We start from the raw sequence: 18059 nt of genomic DNA, 5'->3' as shown, positions 1-18059 counted from the left end.
GACTCCAAAATCCACTATGGCCAAGACCAAAGAGCTGTCAAAGGACACCAGAAACCAAATTGTAGACCTGCACCAGGCTGGGAAGACTGAATCTGCAATAGCTAAGCAGCTTGTTGTGAAGAAATCAACTGTGAGAACAATTATTACAAAATGGAAGACATACAAGACCACTGATAATCTCCCTCAATCTGGGGCTCCACGCAAGATCTCTCTGGGACCAAAGTAACAAAGGCTACCATCAGTAACACACTACGCCACCAGGGACTCAAATCCTGCAGTGTCAGACGTGTCCCCCTGCTTAAGCCAGTACATGTCCGGGCCCGTCGGAAGTTTGCTAGAGAACATTTGAATGATCCAGAAGAGGATTGGGAGAATGTCATATGGTCAGACGAAACCAAAATAGAGCTTTTTGATTAAAACTCAACTTGTCGTATTTGGAGGAGAAATAATGCTGAGTTGCACCATGCCTACTGTGAAGCATGGGGGTTGAAACATCATGCTTTGGGGCTGTTTTTCTGCAAAGGGACCAGGACGACTGATCCATGTAAAGTAAAAAATGAATGGGGCCATGTATTGTGAGATTTTGAGTAAAAACTTCCTTCCATCATTAAGGGCATTGAAGATGAAACGTGGCTGGGTCTTTCAGCATGACAATGATCCTAAAGACAACGCCCGGGCAACAAAAGAGTGGCTTCATAAGAAACATTTAAAGTTCCTGGAGTCTCCAGATCTCAACAACATAGAAAATCTTTGGAGTGGGTTGAAAATCAATGTCCCCCCCCCCCCCACACACACACAAAAAAAATCACTGCTCTAGAGGAGATCTGCATAGAGATCTGCATAGCCAAACTACCAGCAACAGTGTGTAAAAACCTTGTGGAGACTTCGACCTCTGTCATGCAAACAAAGGTATATAACAAAGTATTGAGATTAACTTTTGTTATTGACCAAATACTTATTTTCCACCATAATTTGCAAAAAAATAAAAAAATAAAATAAAATTCTTCTCATAGTTGAAGTGTACCTATGATGAACATTACAGGTGTCTCATCTTTTTACGTGGGAGAACTTGCAGAATTGGTGGCTGACTAAATACTTTTTTGCCCCACTGTAAGTATATAAAAATAGGAGGACTATGTTAGTCATTTGTATTTACCACACTTCCAGCTACCAGTTAGCTTAACACGTCACTTTCTGTCGCCAGTGTGTGGCGCATTACTATAACTGAATTCTGGCATGTATGACATCTTCAAGCAAGGTCTCTCATCAAACATGTGAAGTTTGAGGCAGATTGGACATTGCATGCCTGAGTTACAACTTTCTGTTTATAGTGTTAATCACACATTAGCATTTAGCCACGTGTTGCATGATTTAACGTGTTTTTAGCATGTTTGGGACATGTTTCTGGGAGTGAATTACAGTGTAAAGCATACCATTTCCTGTTGCCAGCAAGTTGCACTATGACTAACTAATATTGGCGTGTAGATGTCTTCAGGCCGGGACTCTTATCAGACATGAAGTTTGGGGCAGACTTTTTTGTAGGGCTGTTACATGTGTGTAGAGAAGAAGAGCTCGAATTGCCATTATATATCGAGTGAAAACACTAAAGGATCCAGAAACGTACACTGTAATCCAGGAATACATGCGAGATAACTAAAACACACACAAATGGCGACCCATGGTGGTCAAAACTTTTGAGTGCAACAAGCTGACTCACTAGCGTAGGACTTTAAAGTTCTTTTATACTCAACACAAAATTTCAGTAAATAAAAGTATTGAATCCAAAGTTCTTTGTTTGACTGTTTAATTATGAATCTCAAAACATTAAAAATAAAACCTTTTGCGTTCTATTTCTTTTATGCTAAATCTAACAGCCAATCAAATTACATTATACTAGATCACTGGTTAACTGTTTACATTCTATGCTTCATTTGCAACACAGGTTCTCTCAAGTTTTACTAAATTAACTAAAAATATTATTACTTCCATAGAAAAGGGCTTCAACAAAACTGTTAATTCAATGAAAACACATGCCAAGCATGTAATGATACCTGAAAAATAAAATAAGGATTAAAGGGGATTTAAGTAAATAAAGGCCCTTTCACACCGGACGCGTAACAAACTAGCGAAGCGAATAAGTGAATATTTTGCATGAGAATCTTACGCATCAAATCCATTCACATCAGCCGCAACACAAATTTGCTTCAGAGCTCCAACATTCCAAAACATTTGCAGCGTCAGCTGAGCAAACACAGACACTTGATAGTTCAGTGAAGACTAGCTTTTCATTTTATTTAAAAGACCGAAAAGAAGGTTTTGGGTGCACCTAGTGTTAAAAAACAGAGTCTGAAGGGGAGGATGCTGATCTTGCAAGGGACAGGAGCTAAAACTTTATCATGGCCTGTTCTGCACTTAACTTCAAATGTCTGTGGGACAATTTGAGGAGCTAGCTCCAGAGACGGTAACGATGCTATCTGCCGCATCTGACGAGACTAACACACACTTCAGGGAATCAATCGATCCGGAGCAGCTGTTTCCAGTTGAGTCACAATGTAAACATTTCAGTGCCACAGACGTACTGATGGCAACACATTCACTTTCCATAGTCGCGGACACAAAGTTATTGCTGTCTGTACCCTACAGTGGGCAAACACAGCTGCAGCTGTACAACTTTAACTAGAACTACAGTTGTAATTTCATGAGAAATGCCACACCTGGCAAAGGTTAATGTAGATTGAATAGCTCGTGACATCACCTTACGTGTAAAAAAAAAACAAAAAAACGACATAGAAACAGAAAAAAATAAATGTCATTTTTTTGGCCCAGCACATTTGCATTCGGTATGGAAGCGCTCATCAGCTGATCAAAAAATTAAACCATTGCATGAATTATTTGAACAAAATCGTGTCCAGTGTGAAAGGACCTTAAGAACGGTAAAAGAAGTTCTAGTCTAATCGTATAGCTTAGTTGTGAGGTTATCCGTTCAGGCTAAATTCTTGGCAAATAGTATTTTATTTAAAATATGTACACATTCAATATTTCCTAATGTCAAAAATGCAAAACGTGTCTTTAAGCATATTTTAATATATTCCATAAAAATAAATGAACAGTTTACATCACTGTATTTGGGTCATTGAATACATCTACTGTGCCTTGCGAAAGTATTCGGCCCCCTTGAACTTTCCAACCTTTTGCAACATTTCAGGCTTCAAACATAATGATATGAAACTGTATTTTTTTGTGAAGAATCAACAACAAGTGGGACACAATCATAAAGTGGAATGGAATTTATTGGATATTTCAAACTTTTTTAACAAATCAAAAACTGAAAAATTGGCAGTGCAAAATTATTCGGCCCCCTTATGTTAACACTTTGTAGCGCCACCTTTTGCTGCGATTACAGCTGTAAGTCTCTTGGGGTTTGTCTCTGTCAGTTTTGCACATCGAGAGACTGAAATGTTTGCCCATTCCTCCTTGCAGAACAGCTCGAGCTCAGTGAGGTTGGATGGAGAGCGTTTGTGAACAGCAGTTTTCAGTTCTTTCCACAGATTCTCGATTGGATTCAGGTCTGGACTTTGACTTGGCCATTCGAACACCTGGATATGTTTATTTTTGAACCATCTCATTGTAGATTTTGCTTTATGTTTTGGATCATTGTCTTGTTGGAAGACAAAACTCCGTCCCAGTCTCAGGTCTTTTGTAGACTCCATCAGGTTTTCTTCCAGAATGGTCCTGTATTTGGCTCCATCCATCTTCACATCAATTTTAACCATCTTCCCTGTCCCTGCTGTAGAAAAGCAGGCCCAAACCATGATGCTGCCACCACCATGTTTGACAGTGTGGATGGTGTGTTCAGGGTGATGAGCTGTGTTGCTTTTACGCCAAACATAACGTTTTGCATTGTTGCCAAAAAGTTCAATTTTGGTTTCATCTGACCAGAGCACCTTCTTTCACATGTTTGGTGTGTCTCCCAGTTGGCTTGTGGCAAAATTTAAACAACACTTTTTTCTTCTTGCCACTCTTCCAGAAAGGCCAGATTTGTGTAGTATATGTCCTATGGAAAGAGTCTCCCACCTCAGCTGTATTTAAAGGGGCCACTAAAACAAACAAGCATGTTGATTGGTGAACAGACCACAAGTAGGGAACAAGATGACCTCATAAAATCATTTAAATGTAAAAGCAAGAATGAATTGCATTCCTGCTGAAAAACAAGCATTCTAGCGCCTATAAAATAGGCTGCGCAATAACCTGTATCGCGCCGTCTTAAAGGGTTAGTTCACCAAAAAATGAAATTGATGTCATTAATGACTCACCCTAATGTCGTTCCACTCCCGTAAGACCTCCGTTCATCTTCAGAACACAGTTTAAGATATTTGATATTTTAGTCCCAGAGCATATGAAGTCTATGCACACTTCCATGTCCAGAAAGCTAATAAAAACATCATCAAAGTAGTCCATATTATGTGACATTAGAATCTCTTGAAGCATCAAAAATGTTGGCGCATAAATATCAAAAACTAAGACTTTATTCAGCATTGTCTTCGCCAATGTCACGTGATTTCAGTTTGGATCGCGTGTCAAACTGCCAACCTGCTGAAATCACGTGACATTGGCGATCCGAAGATGAACGGAGGTCTTACGGGTGAGGAACAACATTAAAGGTGAACTATGTAGTATTTTTGCAGTAAAATATCCAAAAACCACTAGGCCAGTGTTATATATTTTGTTCAGTTGAGTACCTACAATATCCCAGATGTTTCCAACTATTTGTAAATTGTGAGAAAATTGCTATTTTAACTAAGGACCGGGACGTTGCAGCATTGCATTTGAGAGAGTCGCCTGTCAATCGCGTCATATCTGCGTTACCCTCGGTTTCGGCTTTTATTTGGCAGGAGCGCTTTACTCTTAGCAGTGTGAACAACTGAACGCACGGAGTAACGTCATAACATCGTTTTAAACACACTTACATGTATCTAATATGATAAACAGAGCTCCATTACCTCAAAATCATAACCGGAAAAGCGGATCTGTGCAGGCGCCCAGCAAATGAGTCCCGTCCCGTCATAATAAAAGTCCCGGTATTCGCGAGGCGGGTATTTGTTTAACAATTGCTCCAGCAGCTTTGCTCAGGTCCATAACACTCGGTCCTGCTCTGCTTTAGACTACAGTAACGTTAATAACCGCATGCATGAACGTGATTTCTGCCCGAGTCCTATTTTTCACCGGCTGTGATGAGAAGACCACATCTCCCAAGATGCTGCGCTCACACTTTGCGTCATCAAACTACGCATTTGTTTTGCATAGGCGCCCTCCAGTGGACAAAAGCTGCATAGTGCACCTTTAATTACATAAATTTAATTTTTGGGTGAACTAACCCTTTAACAAATTAAACATCACTATGAATGATCACGTCATAAATGATAGAGAAACCCGCACAGCAATGGTTAACTTCTCCTACATTTTGCTTGGGAACTAATGTGGTGGGAACAAAAGTTTACAGGCCTGCGTTCTCTGGATTTCACTCAAACGGACCACTTCTACATCCCGATTGGTTCTCACCGAACCACATCATAGCTTATTACCATAAAGTTGACCTGATTTCAACTCTTCTTTAGATTTCGACGCCCAAATCGGCCTGCGCTCTCTCCGGAGCTCGTGAACGCACAGTAATATGATGATTTGCTGCTCAAGAAACATTGATGATTATTATCAGTGTTGAATAGAAAGTTCATAAGAACAGCATTTCTCAAAATAGAAATATTTTGTAACATTAAATATAAAACAAATCCTGTCAATTTTGAACAATTTAATGCACTCTTGCTGAATGCATTCTTCCAAAAAGCATCTATAGATGTAGTGACTCACCAGGGTCTGATGAACTGTTGCAACATGGGAGCCACTTCCTGTGGACAGACATACCTGAGGTGACCAATCGTGAAGGCTGTGAACAGGAGTAAGGTTTAGGATTAGGATTATTTATCAGCTGTTTGGAAGGTAAGTGATGGGATAAGGTCAGAGGTCATACCCGTATTCTCCAGCAGGGTTTTAGGAGTGTTGGGTCTGTTGATGATCTCCACCAAGTGAGGAAGAACCAGAGCCACATAAGGCTGCATCTCCACACCTACGACAACACTTGATCTAGTGGTCACAATCACCTTATTACACACACACTCACTGACATGTCAAACAGACGATCATATTTAGTTCAGCGAGTCGGTGTGACGACCCTCATCCATTTGCATGCAGATCTCTCTGATGGCTCAGGTGGCGTTACACACTCGGGGTTCAGGTTCGTCCCCAGGATGGGCATGAACTCCGCAAAACACACAAACAGACACACACACATAGTTTCAAAGACAAATTTGTATGAATGAGTGTGTAAGGATGACTTAGAGGTCAAATGAGCGTATGTCATCTTACTGATACAGGGTTTGACGTGTGGAAAACAGGCCTTGGTCAGATCGCCCAGCAGAGCGAACGAGCTCTGTCTCACCTCAGGCATAGTGTACTACACACAAGAGCATCACTAGTCAGATGCACACTTTATAGTACAACAACTACAACAATACTAATTAATAATATTTTTATTACAATAGTAAATAATTCAGTCATTTTAAAAACTATATAAACAAGTGCATAATAGACTCTCTCTCTCTCTCTCTCTCTCTCTCTCTCTCTCTCTCTCTCTCTCTCTCTCTCTCTCTCTCTCTCTCTCTCTCTCTCTCTCTCTCACACACACACTCACTCACTCACACACAAGCACACACACACTTCCTGTGTCTCTTACACACTCTCACATATACGATTAAACAAGCTTCCTCTCTCAAACAGACACTCACACACTTTTATTTTTAAAAGCAATACATAGGCATTTGGTTACTAAATTTACTTTTGTGCATATGAATGTTCAATTTCATGTAAGTGTCTACACAAAGGTATCATATCTATCTTATATGTATTACACTATAGAAGAGTTTTTCAAACTATGGATGCTAGTTATTTAAAAAAATAAGGCATTTTCTAGCTATTAAAAATAACTAAGAATGTAAAATTCTGCTAGGAATAAGTAGGCTAATACAATAATTATAAACTTAATATGAAAGGGACAGGGTCTATTTTTAAGGGGTCACAACAATGCTAATAGAGAAGTTTAGGGATGAATTCCTTGACCAAAAATCTATCTAAAATATTTTGCAGTAAATAAACAATTTAAAAGTCCAAATAAGTGTGTAATTGTTTCTTCATGACAAATGCAAGCAACTGGGTGAAATAATGGCACTGTGCGTATAGTTTATTGTACTCATTGTACTATAATACGCACAGTTTACTGGATAACAGATATAATTTTAAAAGAAACTTTCAACAAATTTGGCAGAATATTTAGTCTAAGAAGCTTGAAGTCTTTCCATTATTGGTCACTAAATGTATTATTTTAATATATCTTTTCATAAGAATTGAACTAAAATGACTCTTGAAGACTTGACTGATATTTTGACACCAACAAAATTGGAACAAGACCATTTTTGCACATACGACTTTAACACGTGTAGGTTGGTTGCGTCATCAGAGAGCGACCGCGGCATTCAGAATGCTGACATGGCCGCGTCCATGGAGCTGAGACTCACTTTATGGGTCTGTTTTGTGTTTATTTTGGGCTTTTCTTCGGCCGCCGCGCTCATTGAGGGACTGTATTGCGGGACTCAGAGTTGCTATGATGTGCTTGGAGTTTCGCGTGATGCCAGTAAAGCGGAGATCGGACGCGCGTACCGCCAGCTGGCCCGAAGATACCACCCGGACAGGTACCAGCCCGGAGAGACCGAGGACACCCGCGAGACCGCGCAGCAAAAGTTTATGCTCGTCGCTACCGCTTACGAGACACTCAAGGTAACCCCGAAAACAAGCACCCGTTTGCACAAAGCTCTTTTATTACGTTTAAGAAATCAAATATCTTCATTCAGATTGCGTATAAATTGTGGTGAGGTGGAGTTTCATATTAGTCAGAATGTGCATTAAAGGGATATTCACCATTATGTCATTCAAAACCCACAAGACCTTCGTTAATCTTCTGAACACAAATGAAGATCTGTCTGATGAAATCTAAAGGCTTTCTGTCCCTCCATTGACAGCTACGCAACTACCACTGTGACGCTTCAGAAAGTTTATGAGATCATAAAACGTATCCATGAATTGAGCAGTTTATCCAAATTTTCTGAAGAGACATGATCACTATATATGATGACAAGGTTGATTTTAAGCTTGTATTCACATATAAACATTGATCAACTCATACAACCGTTGTAGTAAACAGAAGCGGAAAGCATGAGAACCAATGAGGTTCATTCTCTTTTTACGCAGCAGATTTGAGCACATTGAGAAACGAAATGAAGTGAAGCGCCGTGCAGAGTCTCGGACAACTCCGTTATCACACACTGGATGCACACTATGATTATAAGTTTATGGTCAGCAATATTATGTTTAAAGACATTATGAAATTAAGGTAATGTCTATACAATGTTATGGTTGAACTTTACAATTAAATACCATCATAAGTCTGCAGCATGAACAATTTACCTCAGTGCATAACTTACATTAACTGAATTCATTGAGAATCAACTGACAATCCGAAAACATAATCCTTCATTCTTCATCCACAGCGGATTTGTCCCTCAGAATCAGTGGTTTTTTAAATATAATTAAAAGTATTTCCCAATTTCATCAAATTTTTCATTGTCTTTGTCACACTATTCTATGCTTTTTTCAGCAATAGTATCCAGCTGAAGTGTGTGACCTGGTGCCAGTATATTTAATAGAAACCCCCTTAATCCGGCCATTATGAATGGCCGTGCGATTTTACTTTGATTTTAGAATTAGCACCAATTCTGGGATGGCAGTTGCTTGAATAGAGGGTTCTTTGTTATTCTTAATGAAAAACACAACAACAAAACAGTACAATGACAAACTCACTTAAATAGGTGCTTTATATTTTGCATTGAAACCCAAACTTCCACCATCGTCAGTTAGCTCTTTATTCTCGTGATAAATTAAGTCTGACTCCTGCTGCTGATGTGCATTACTCTCATTCGGCTCACACTGCACATTCAGTTTTTAATTGCAGTGTCTGATCTCTAACTGAACTAAATTATTTTTACTACTAAAAAAATCTAAATGACGGTAAGGGGTTGTGCCGCGGTAGGCAAGTGATGTTACCGGGTGTTGCTGCTAAACACCAGTAACAGACTATCACCGCAAGCTTATTGTGTTGTATAATGATGTATAATGATTTTGTTTTGAGTTTTGATTTTTAGGATAGCTTAAATGTCACACGTCATCACCTACATTCACATATTGCTTTCCCTTGCATGTTTAAGACATGGTAAATAGTCATGGTCAATAGTCAAACAGACTGTAATATTGTGATTTTCAGGATGAAGAGTTACGTAAGGACTACGACTACATGCTGGACCACCCAGAGGAATATTACAGCCACTACTACACTTACTACAGGAGAAGACTTGCTCCTAAAGTAGACGTTAGGATAGTGATTCTCGTAACTATTTGTGCAATCTCGCTGTTTCAGGTAAGAACACTGCCCATCACAAAATGTTCACTTACCACTCGCTCACAGTCATTCATTGCCAGTGGCTTGACAAAAACAACAACATACTAACATCTTCCTTATTTTTCTGCTCTAAATAAGTTTAGATTCTATAAATCTCAGAGACTAACTTTTTTGTGTATCATTTACAGACCCTCATGATGAATAGCCGAAATAATGTTGGTTCATTAGAAAGGTTTGCAAATAGGAGCCAATACAAATGCATTGTGGGCTATAACTTCTGAACCGTATGTCACAGATCCAAGTATCATTGTATCTCCTTGGTTTGAGATTCTGGTTAAATTGAGAACTACTATTTTTTTTCAAAATAGATATCATGATTCTCCCGCAATTCTGAATAGACAAACAACATAACAGGTGATTCCCTAAAGGTTCTGACAAAATGTTAATTGCTGCCATCGATTTAAAAAATTTCTTTTTTTAAATGAATTTGAAATATTTAAGAAATCTGACTCACTCATAAAGACTTCTTTCGAAGACCATGATGAACACTTAATTAGTGGATAAATTAGCATTTTTGTTATTTGTGTTTTAGTGGAGTTAATGAAGAGGTTTAATAATTCACTAAGAAATCTATTTCATCAACTGTAGGTCATGGCTCTTCAGCTTCAGTCTTCCAGGGTTTATCTCCAACTCTAATCACACCATTCAAACCTGAACCCTGTGTTTGACTGAGGTTAAAACTAAACGCTGTTGGACAGCAGCATCTCCAGGACTGGTGTTACAGAGCCGTGCCCTAGTTTGATGACAGTTGGCACATTAAAGGGGACCTATTATGCAAAATTCGCTTTTACATGATGAACATAAATGTGTGTTGGTGGTATGCGTACACAACCACCCTATAATGGTAAAAATCCACCTAGTCCTCTTTTTTAATCAATTTAAGTCATACGAAGTGTCTCTGAATAAGCCGTTTCAGTTTCTATGCAATGTGACATCATGTGCTTAGGCCCCACCCAAGACTGCTGACAGACTCCGCCCTATTATCATAGACCCCACCCTCGGTGAGCTGTACACGCCATGTTCTCCTCACCAGAGCATTTAACAGCAGCGTTCAATTGAGAATGTTCTTATTAAAGCTACTAAAGCCATTCAGTTGAAAGCAGTGAGAGATTTTCTGTTTGTCTTTTGTTGTTTGATTCATATTATAGCAGAAAAAGCAGTAGGCACTGTTATTACACTACTGTTCCTTTAATACACCGATCTAATATACACATGAGACTGTGTATGTTTTTGATATAACATTGTCGAAAAGCGTGTTTAAGCACAATAAGACGTGAAAGAGAACTTGGTTTAATACTCACAGGACGCTCCGTCTGACAGCTTTCTGTGTGCGTGCTTTGGGCTCAGAAAACAATATATCAGAAGATTAGACTGATATGGCTTTAAAGCCCATGCAGATAATACACTTTAATGATGATGAAGAACTGCAGTGTCACGTGAGCGCGATAGAAATGATCATCAAAACCAAACAGATGTTTTAGTTTTTGGCAGAGTATCTGAGGCACAAGCTGTACAGGCTCCGCCCTCTTCAGTTGCTCATTTGCATTTAAAGATACATGCTTTCCACTCAAAATGGGCATTTATAACATGGTATAATAAATTATCTGTGTGGTATTTTGAGCTGAAACTTCACAGACTCATGCTGGGGACACATTATATTACACTTGGAAAAAGGGTCGTAATAGGTGCCCTTTAATATAAAGAATATGGCTCACACAGACCTTTTCATTTAACAGACACGTTTTTATTCGTTTGCAGTATTACAGCTGGTGGAGTAGCTACACCGAAGCCATCAACTACCTGATGACCGTTCCCAAATATCGCATCCAGGCGACTGAACTGGCGAAGCAGCAAGGCCTGCTGAACAGAACCAAAGAGAAGGGTAAGAACAGGCGATCCAAAGAGGAGATCCGCGAGGAGGAGGAGCAGATTATCAGAGACATCATCAAGAACAAGATAGACATCAAAGGTGGCTACCAGAAGCCCAATATATCTGACATTCTGCTGTGTAAAATCATTCTGTTCCCGTACCATCTGTGCACCTACGTGGCGTGGCACTGCTCGTGGTTTTACCGTTTCACCATTCGTGGGGAGGAGTACGGCCATGAGGAGAGACTTTACATTATCCGCAAGAACATGAAGATGTCACAGGCTCAGTTTGACAGTCTGGAGAGCAGCATGATAGACACTTTCCTGAAGAAGCAGCTCTGGATCAAAGAGAATTACGAGGTTTGGAGAAGATTTCTTTCATTTCGTAGCACTTATTACATACTGATCTACTATTTAATCCGCTGTTTCTTCTGAGACTAGATTTTAAATGGTATCTCCTCCTAAGGCTCCTACTAGAACTTGGCTCAGACCTTCAGACTGTTCTGACTCGGGCTGCTGTATCTTTTCAAACTAATCCTTAAAGCTCCACTGTGTGATATTTTCCCCCATCTAGCGGTGTAAAGGTATATGACCATCCAGTGAATAATAGTTTCTGTTCCTCTCAATTTCGATTTCGTTTTAACTCCTACGGTGGCCGATTTAGTCATGGCTTCCAGTTCGACCTCTTCGGTGAGTGTTGCTTCAAGTGATGCGGTTACTTTTGAAAACTATTATAATTTGCAGTTATTTAATTTGCCAAATGATCTATGATCAAATTAATCTGTGTAAAATGAATAATAGTTTTACCTTTTCGTTAATTTTAACCAGTTCATTGCTAACATCAGCTATCAGGTTCCCAGACGAATGCAAGCTAATCTTAGTAAAGGAACTTTTATCAGTGCTATCGTTATTCTGGATATTGTACGACATCACTAGTGTAAGGCAAACAAATTATAATGCAATTAAAATATTAATCATGTTATCCGTCATAGAACACGGATTTATGTTATAAGGTAAACAATACTTTTTCATCATTGACGCGAGGAAAACTATCCTAGACGTCGTTCTAGTGTTATGCACAGCACACCATGATATAATTAGCCAAGCAACAATAAAACTTCCAATATACACAAATAGGCAGAATTAATATTACCTGTCGAGAAGAAAGCAGGCAACGTCGGCGTTCTTTTTAAAATCGTTGCTCCTCATGAGCTCTTTCCATCTTGGAAAGGCCACTCCAATATTTACTTTTGTCTTGTTGATTTGCCCGTTGCGTTGCCGTCTTAATTCTCTTTTCCGTTTCCTTGGCGACTCTGATACATATCCTGCAATGTTACTAGGTCCCCGACCCGGGTCGAATTCGGTAATCAATGCCGGGACGTGGTTGCTTTCACACAGAAGGCGACCCGGCAATGCTCCGGGAATATTGCGGTTCCGACGTACAGTGTGAAAGGGGCTTAAGAGTGATCCTCCATCATCATATAGCAGCCTCAAGCAATCCTCCTCTTCACATTCGAGATTCGACACAGTGCCATCGAGTGTAAAAACGAGAAAAGCGAAGCTTGAATTTACGGGTATGTCCCTCTTTGGCTAATGTACTTTCAAGATGGAGGAGCAACATGGCGACTGCCATCCGAACCCTCAACACGTATGTATTTTCAATAGTATATTATAAAATTACGAGAATGCATTATTACTTGAAAGAAGTAAATATACATTAATGAGCACATACATTTTTAAGTGATTTTAGCTAAGAATAAACTAAAAAGGTTACACAGTGTAGCTTTAACTTCTCCTCTGTTCTGAGTTTTTCATTAAATGGATGGTCAAAACTTCAAAAAGTCCCATACGCTTTCACTGAGGTGGTAAAACTTTTGTAAAATAAGACTTGTAGAGTATTTAAGCTGTCTATCACCAGCAAAGCTAAATGACAATATGCTAGAACATATTATAAATATGCTAAATCATACTTGCAACATGTTTTATTCATGATAAAAATGCGCATTGAACCAGCGTATCTGTTAATTTATGCTAGCAATGTGTTAATAAAATGTTAAATCCTGTTAGCAAAGGTGTTAAATCATGTTAGAAAAATGCTAAATCATACTAACAACATGTTAATTCAGTTTTACAACCTTCTAATTCCGTTTAACTTGCTAACATGCTAACAACATGTTAATTAATGTTAACAATGTGTTAAAAAATGTTAGCAATAGGGATGGTCATTTTTGTCAATTTTTCATTTCGATCATCGATAGGTCTCAAAAACGAGTAATCGATTAACCGTGTGCGGGGCTTGTGCCGGGGACGGGGCGTCTCCGTCATGGAGATATGAAACTATTTTAGGACTGTTATGAAAATGTATCCGACAAAAACATGAGATGTCTATGCAAATATGAACATATGACTATAAAAAAAATAACTGTTACCTTATGATGCTTAAATGTCTTAAAGAAAAAGAAACTAAATAGGCCTAACTGTCTCAAATAACACAGTCAATGATGGGGCATTGTATTTGAGCTGCAACTGTGAATACACCACTCCGCAGAGCTTTGCTAGAGAATTAATAAACTCAGTCAAACGCATCCTAAATGAGATTAATCAAATATATGCCTGTTACAATTTACATCTGCCCAAAAGGACGCAAATGCGCACGTGAACTTGGCCAACAGGCTTGAAAACGAAACTCATTTTGAATGCGCTCTTCAACGCTAATACACGGGCAACGAAACCACAGATAATTTACAACACTTTAATCGTGTTCTTATTATAATTCTATGTAGCCTACATGACAGATTGGCGCTGCACATAATTTTATTTTTCATGATCAAAGTGAGAACAGCATCACTGCGCGTTTTTGAATCCATGACAAAAACATTAAAACAGATCGAATGTTAAAAAACGAGTAACACTGCTGCATTATTAATATCATCAATGATTTTGAAAAAGAAAAGCCTATCATAAAATAATATGACCGTCTTAAATAACCCGGAGTCGATAATGTCGGGCTGTTTGCATTTGAGCTGAAGAGAATGAACACCAGCCGAAATAACGGCAGCGCTTTGCTAGCTGGTTATTAAACTCAACCAAACGCCGTCCTATATGAGATTAATCTGATATAGACAACATATAATCAAGTATAAAACAAGTAATCATACAACTTGCATCTGTGGAAAAGGACGCAGATACGCAGATGAACTTGACCGCGCTCTGACTCTGGTTGGGGATTTCCTTTATTAACAGCGCACGCTGATCAACGGGGAGCTAAAGCACGGAGAATACAACATGACAATCATGTTCTCATTGTAATGCTGTGTATGTGATAGATTGGCTGCCGCACATCTTGCCCTGTCTTTCATGATCATTCTCAGTGCTTCAGGCATCACTGCGCGCTTTAGTTTCACTTTATTTTGCGGTCTGGAAGGCGTGCTGTCTAATGCTAACCAATCAGACCTCAGTTACTGTCCAAAATGCCGCAATAACCAATCCGAGAAATATGCTAATATATTTTTTAAAGTCAGGGCGATCATCGTTTTCATGATCGATCGTCGCTGTCACGTTCGAGTAATCGAGTACTCGACCACTGTTCCCCATCCCTAGATAGCAACATGCTAATTAATGTTAGAAACATGCTAAATCATACTAACAACATGTTAATTCATGTTTACAATATTCTAATAAATAAACTGACATGTTGTTAACATGTTAAATGAACTGATCATGGTTAGTTCATGTTAGCAAATACATGAACTAATGTTTTCTCTAATGTTAACTAATGACCATTATTCTAAAGTGTTACCCAAATTTGTTAAAACATGCTAGCAATAGGCTAATTCATGCTAGCAACTTGTTAAAACATGATAGCAAAGCATGTTAATTCATGCTAGCAATGTCCTTCTCTTTTCATTTCACTAAATTTAAAGACTATAAAACTTTCATACAGATTTCATTCTCTAGCGCTCTGAAATTTAACACATGCAATTTAAATACGTTTAAAACCTTTATTTAAAGGTTCAGTGTGTACATTTTAGTTTGTTTGTAGAAGTTTGTTCGTTTAGGGCTACTATAGAAACATGACAGTGCAAAATGGCGACTTCACTGTAAGGGGACCCACGGTGTGTGTTGATAAAAATGGTTCATTCTAAGGTAATAAAAAAATAACGGTACATTATTTAAGGCCTTTACACACCACTGAAAACTATTTATGAATGTTATTTCGCATTTCTATCAATAGATCCTACACACTGCACCTTTAAACAAAACATAGCTGTTCATGCATTTCTTCAGTTTTACATTATAACTAATTCTTTGTTGCAATTTATATTATCAATTTATAAATCTATCAACTTAAGCTTTAAATTCACATGTTTTTCTGTAAATTATTTAAAATATGATTAAGTCAGATCCTCCCAGCCCTGTTATATTCATTATAGAAAAATGAAGTTGTTCAGTGATTAACCTGTTCTCCATCATACTAATTTTGAGTGTGGTGTTGTTAGTATGTGTGTGTTTAGGACTACAGACAGACTGATAATACTGTGTGTTTCTGAAAGGCCTACCGAGAGGAGCAGGAGGAGGAGATGAAGATGAAGATGGCCACAGACCCGCGATGGAAGCGCTACAGGCGTTGGATGAGGAGCGAGGGTCCTGGACGCATTACTTTCGCTGACGATTGACCTCAAATGCACACATTGTGCCGTCCCAGATCTCGCGTCCACACAGCCGGAGCTCGCTCGTGTGTGATTACACCCGGCTCAGTGCGCCCTCGTTTACAACGGACTGACAACCTGATTTATAAGGCTGCCCTTTCTCATATGATATAAGACTGTAAAGGCCTTTTGATTGTACCTATGGAGGATCATGTGGTTTTTCAGGATCAATTCAGACTGTTCTAGAATCACAAAGAAAATTAACTCTGTGTGTTGTTTTACCAGGAGGAATGTGATCATGGGCAGTGTTACAGTTTGCAAAATGCCTCATTTCCAATCACTGAAATCTCTCTCTCTCTCTCTCTCTCTCTCTCTCTCTCTCTCTCTCTCTCTCTCTCTCTCTCTCTCTCTCTCTCTCTCTCTCTCTCTCTCTCTCTCTCTCTCTCTCTCTCTCTCTCTCTCTCTCTCTCTCTCTCTCTCTCTCTCTCTCTCTCTCTCTCTCTCGCTCGCTCGCTCTTTCTCTCTCGCTCTCTCTTTCTCTCTCGCTCGCTCTCTCTTTCTCTCTCGCTCGCTCTCTCTCTCTCTCTCTCTCTCTCTCTCGCTCTCTCTCTCGCTCTCTCTTTTGCTCGCTCTCTCTTTTTGCTCGCTCTCTCTTTTTGCTCGCTCTCTCTTTTTGCTCGCTCTCTCTCTCTCTCTCTCTCTCTCTCTCTCTCTCTCTCTCTCTCTCCATGTCTGCTGTAAATGTTATGTCATTCAATTCTGTTTTTTCCTTGTTATTTTGCATATAAATATATATAAAGTCATATCTAATTGTTCTGCTACCTGGTACTTCAATAAAGTTTTATAGTTTAAGGTTTGGTCAGGAAGACTTTGTTGATGTCACCATAAACATTGATTTGTCATGTCGTATATTATGTTATTCAGTAATTTATTATTATATTGCTCTCGGTGCACATAAAGCAATCTCTCGCCTAAACTTGTCATACACATGCCTTCAATGAATGCTTGTAACTTCTACAATTCAAATTCACTTCATGTTAATGTATTTCCTGTTAGAACTCTAGAAGAGACAAAAATACTATTTAAATATATTTAATTTAATTTGGTGATGTAAAATTTGGTGCATGTAAAAATAGAAAAATGCATGTAAACCTGAGGAGACTTTATTTATATATACTATATATGATTAGGAGCCTTTGAAATAGCCTAATAAGAGCACAATTAAAAGTGACATGAACTCGTGTTACAAAAGTTTTTGGATGGGAGGACTGAGCTTCAAATTTCTGCTTTAAAGGGATTGTTCACCCAAAATGAAAATTACCCCCTGATTTACTCACCTTCAAGTTAAATATTAAGATACTTAATTAAAATATTAAGTGTTAAATTTTGATATTTTTCTTAAACTAACGCATTGAATAGCTTCAGAAGGCCTTTATTAACCCCCGGAGCCGTATGGAGCACTGTTATAATGGATGAATGCACGTTTTTGGGCTGACATTCACTGCAATTATAAAGCTTGGAAAAGCCAGGACCTTATTTAATATAACTCTGATTGTATTCGTCTAAGAAAAGAGTGTCATATACACCTATAGGATGGTTTGAGGACTGCCTAAGCATAATTTTCTTTGAGCAACGTGTCTGCATTATTTTCTCTGACGAATGCAGCCCGCAGATGCTGTCGATACACCTTTGCATTTTTAAACTCTACCTGTTACTTATAAGTAACTTGTAGTAATAGCCGAACTCATACCCAGAATATGAGTGCACAGTCCACTCTAGAGGGTTGAGAGATGCTGTGCACCCAGATTACCACTTGAGGTCACTATTGCAATTATCAGAAAATCGAATTTAATGAAGGGCAGACGGACACCTTAGAATTCTGATCGCATGGCAGCATTTCTATTCCAAAAAGTGTGTGTGTA

At 38.8% G+C, this 18059-nt stretch overlaps 1 protein-coding gene across 1 annotated transcript; it reads left to right on the top strand.

Annotated features, from left to right (window-relative positions):
- Positions 1-7547: 7547 nt before the first annotated feature.
- Positions 7548-16677, top strand: dnajc25 (DnaJ (Hsp40) homolog, subfamily C, member 25). The gene is made up of 4 exons (XM_067437565.1): positions 7548-7884; positions 9425-9577; positions 11378-11848; positions 16042-16677. The coding sequence occupies exons 1-4, from the start codon at positions 7597-7599 to the stop codon at positions 16162-16164; spliced, it is 1035 nt and encodes a 344-aa protein (XP_067293666.1). The 5' UTR covers positions 7548-7596; the 3' UTR covers positions 16165-16677.
- The last annotated feature ends 1382 nt before the right edge of the window (positions 16678-18059 follow it).

Source organism: Pseudorasbora parva, chromosome 3 (genome assembly GCF_024679245.1).
Source record: "Pseudorasbora parva isolate DD20220531a chromosome 3, ASM2467924v1, whole genome shotgun sequence".
In the NCBI taxonomy this organism is placed as follows: Eukaryota; Metazoa; Chordata; class Actinopteri; order Cypriniformes; family Gobionidae; genus Pseudorasbora; species Pseudorasbora parva.
The sequence above is the reverse complement of the archived record's forward strand: the minus strand, read 5'-3'. Positions and strand labels throughout refer to the sequence as shown.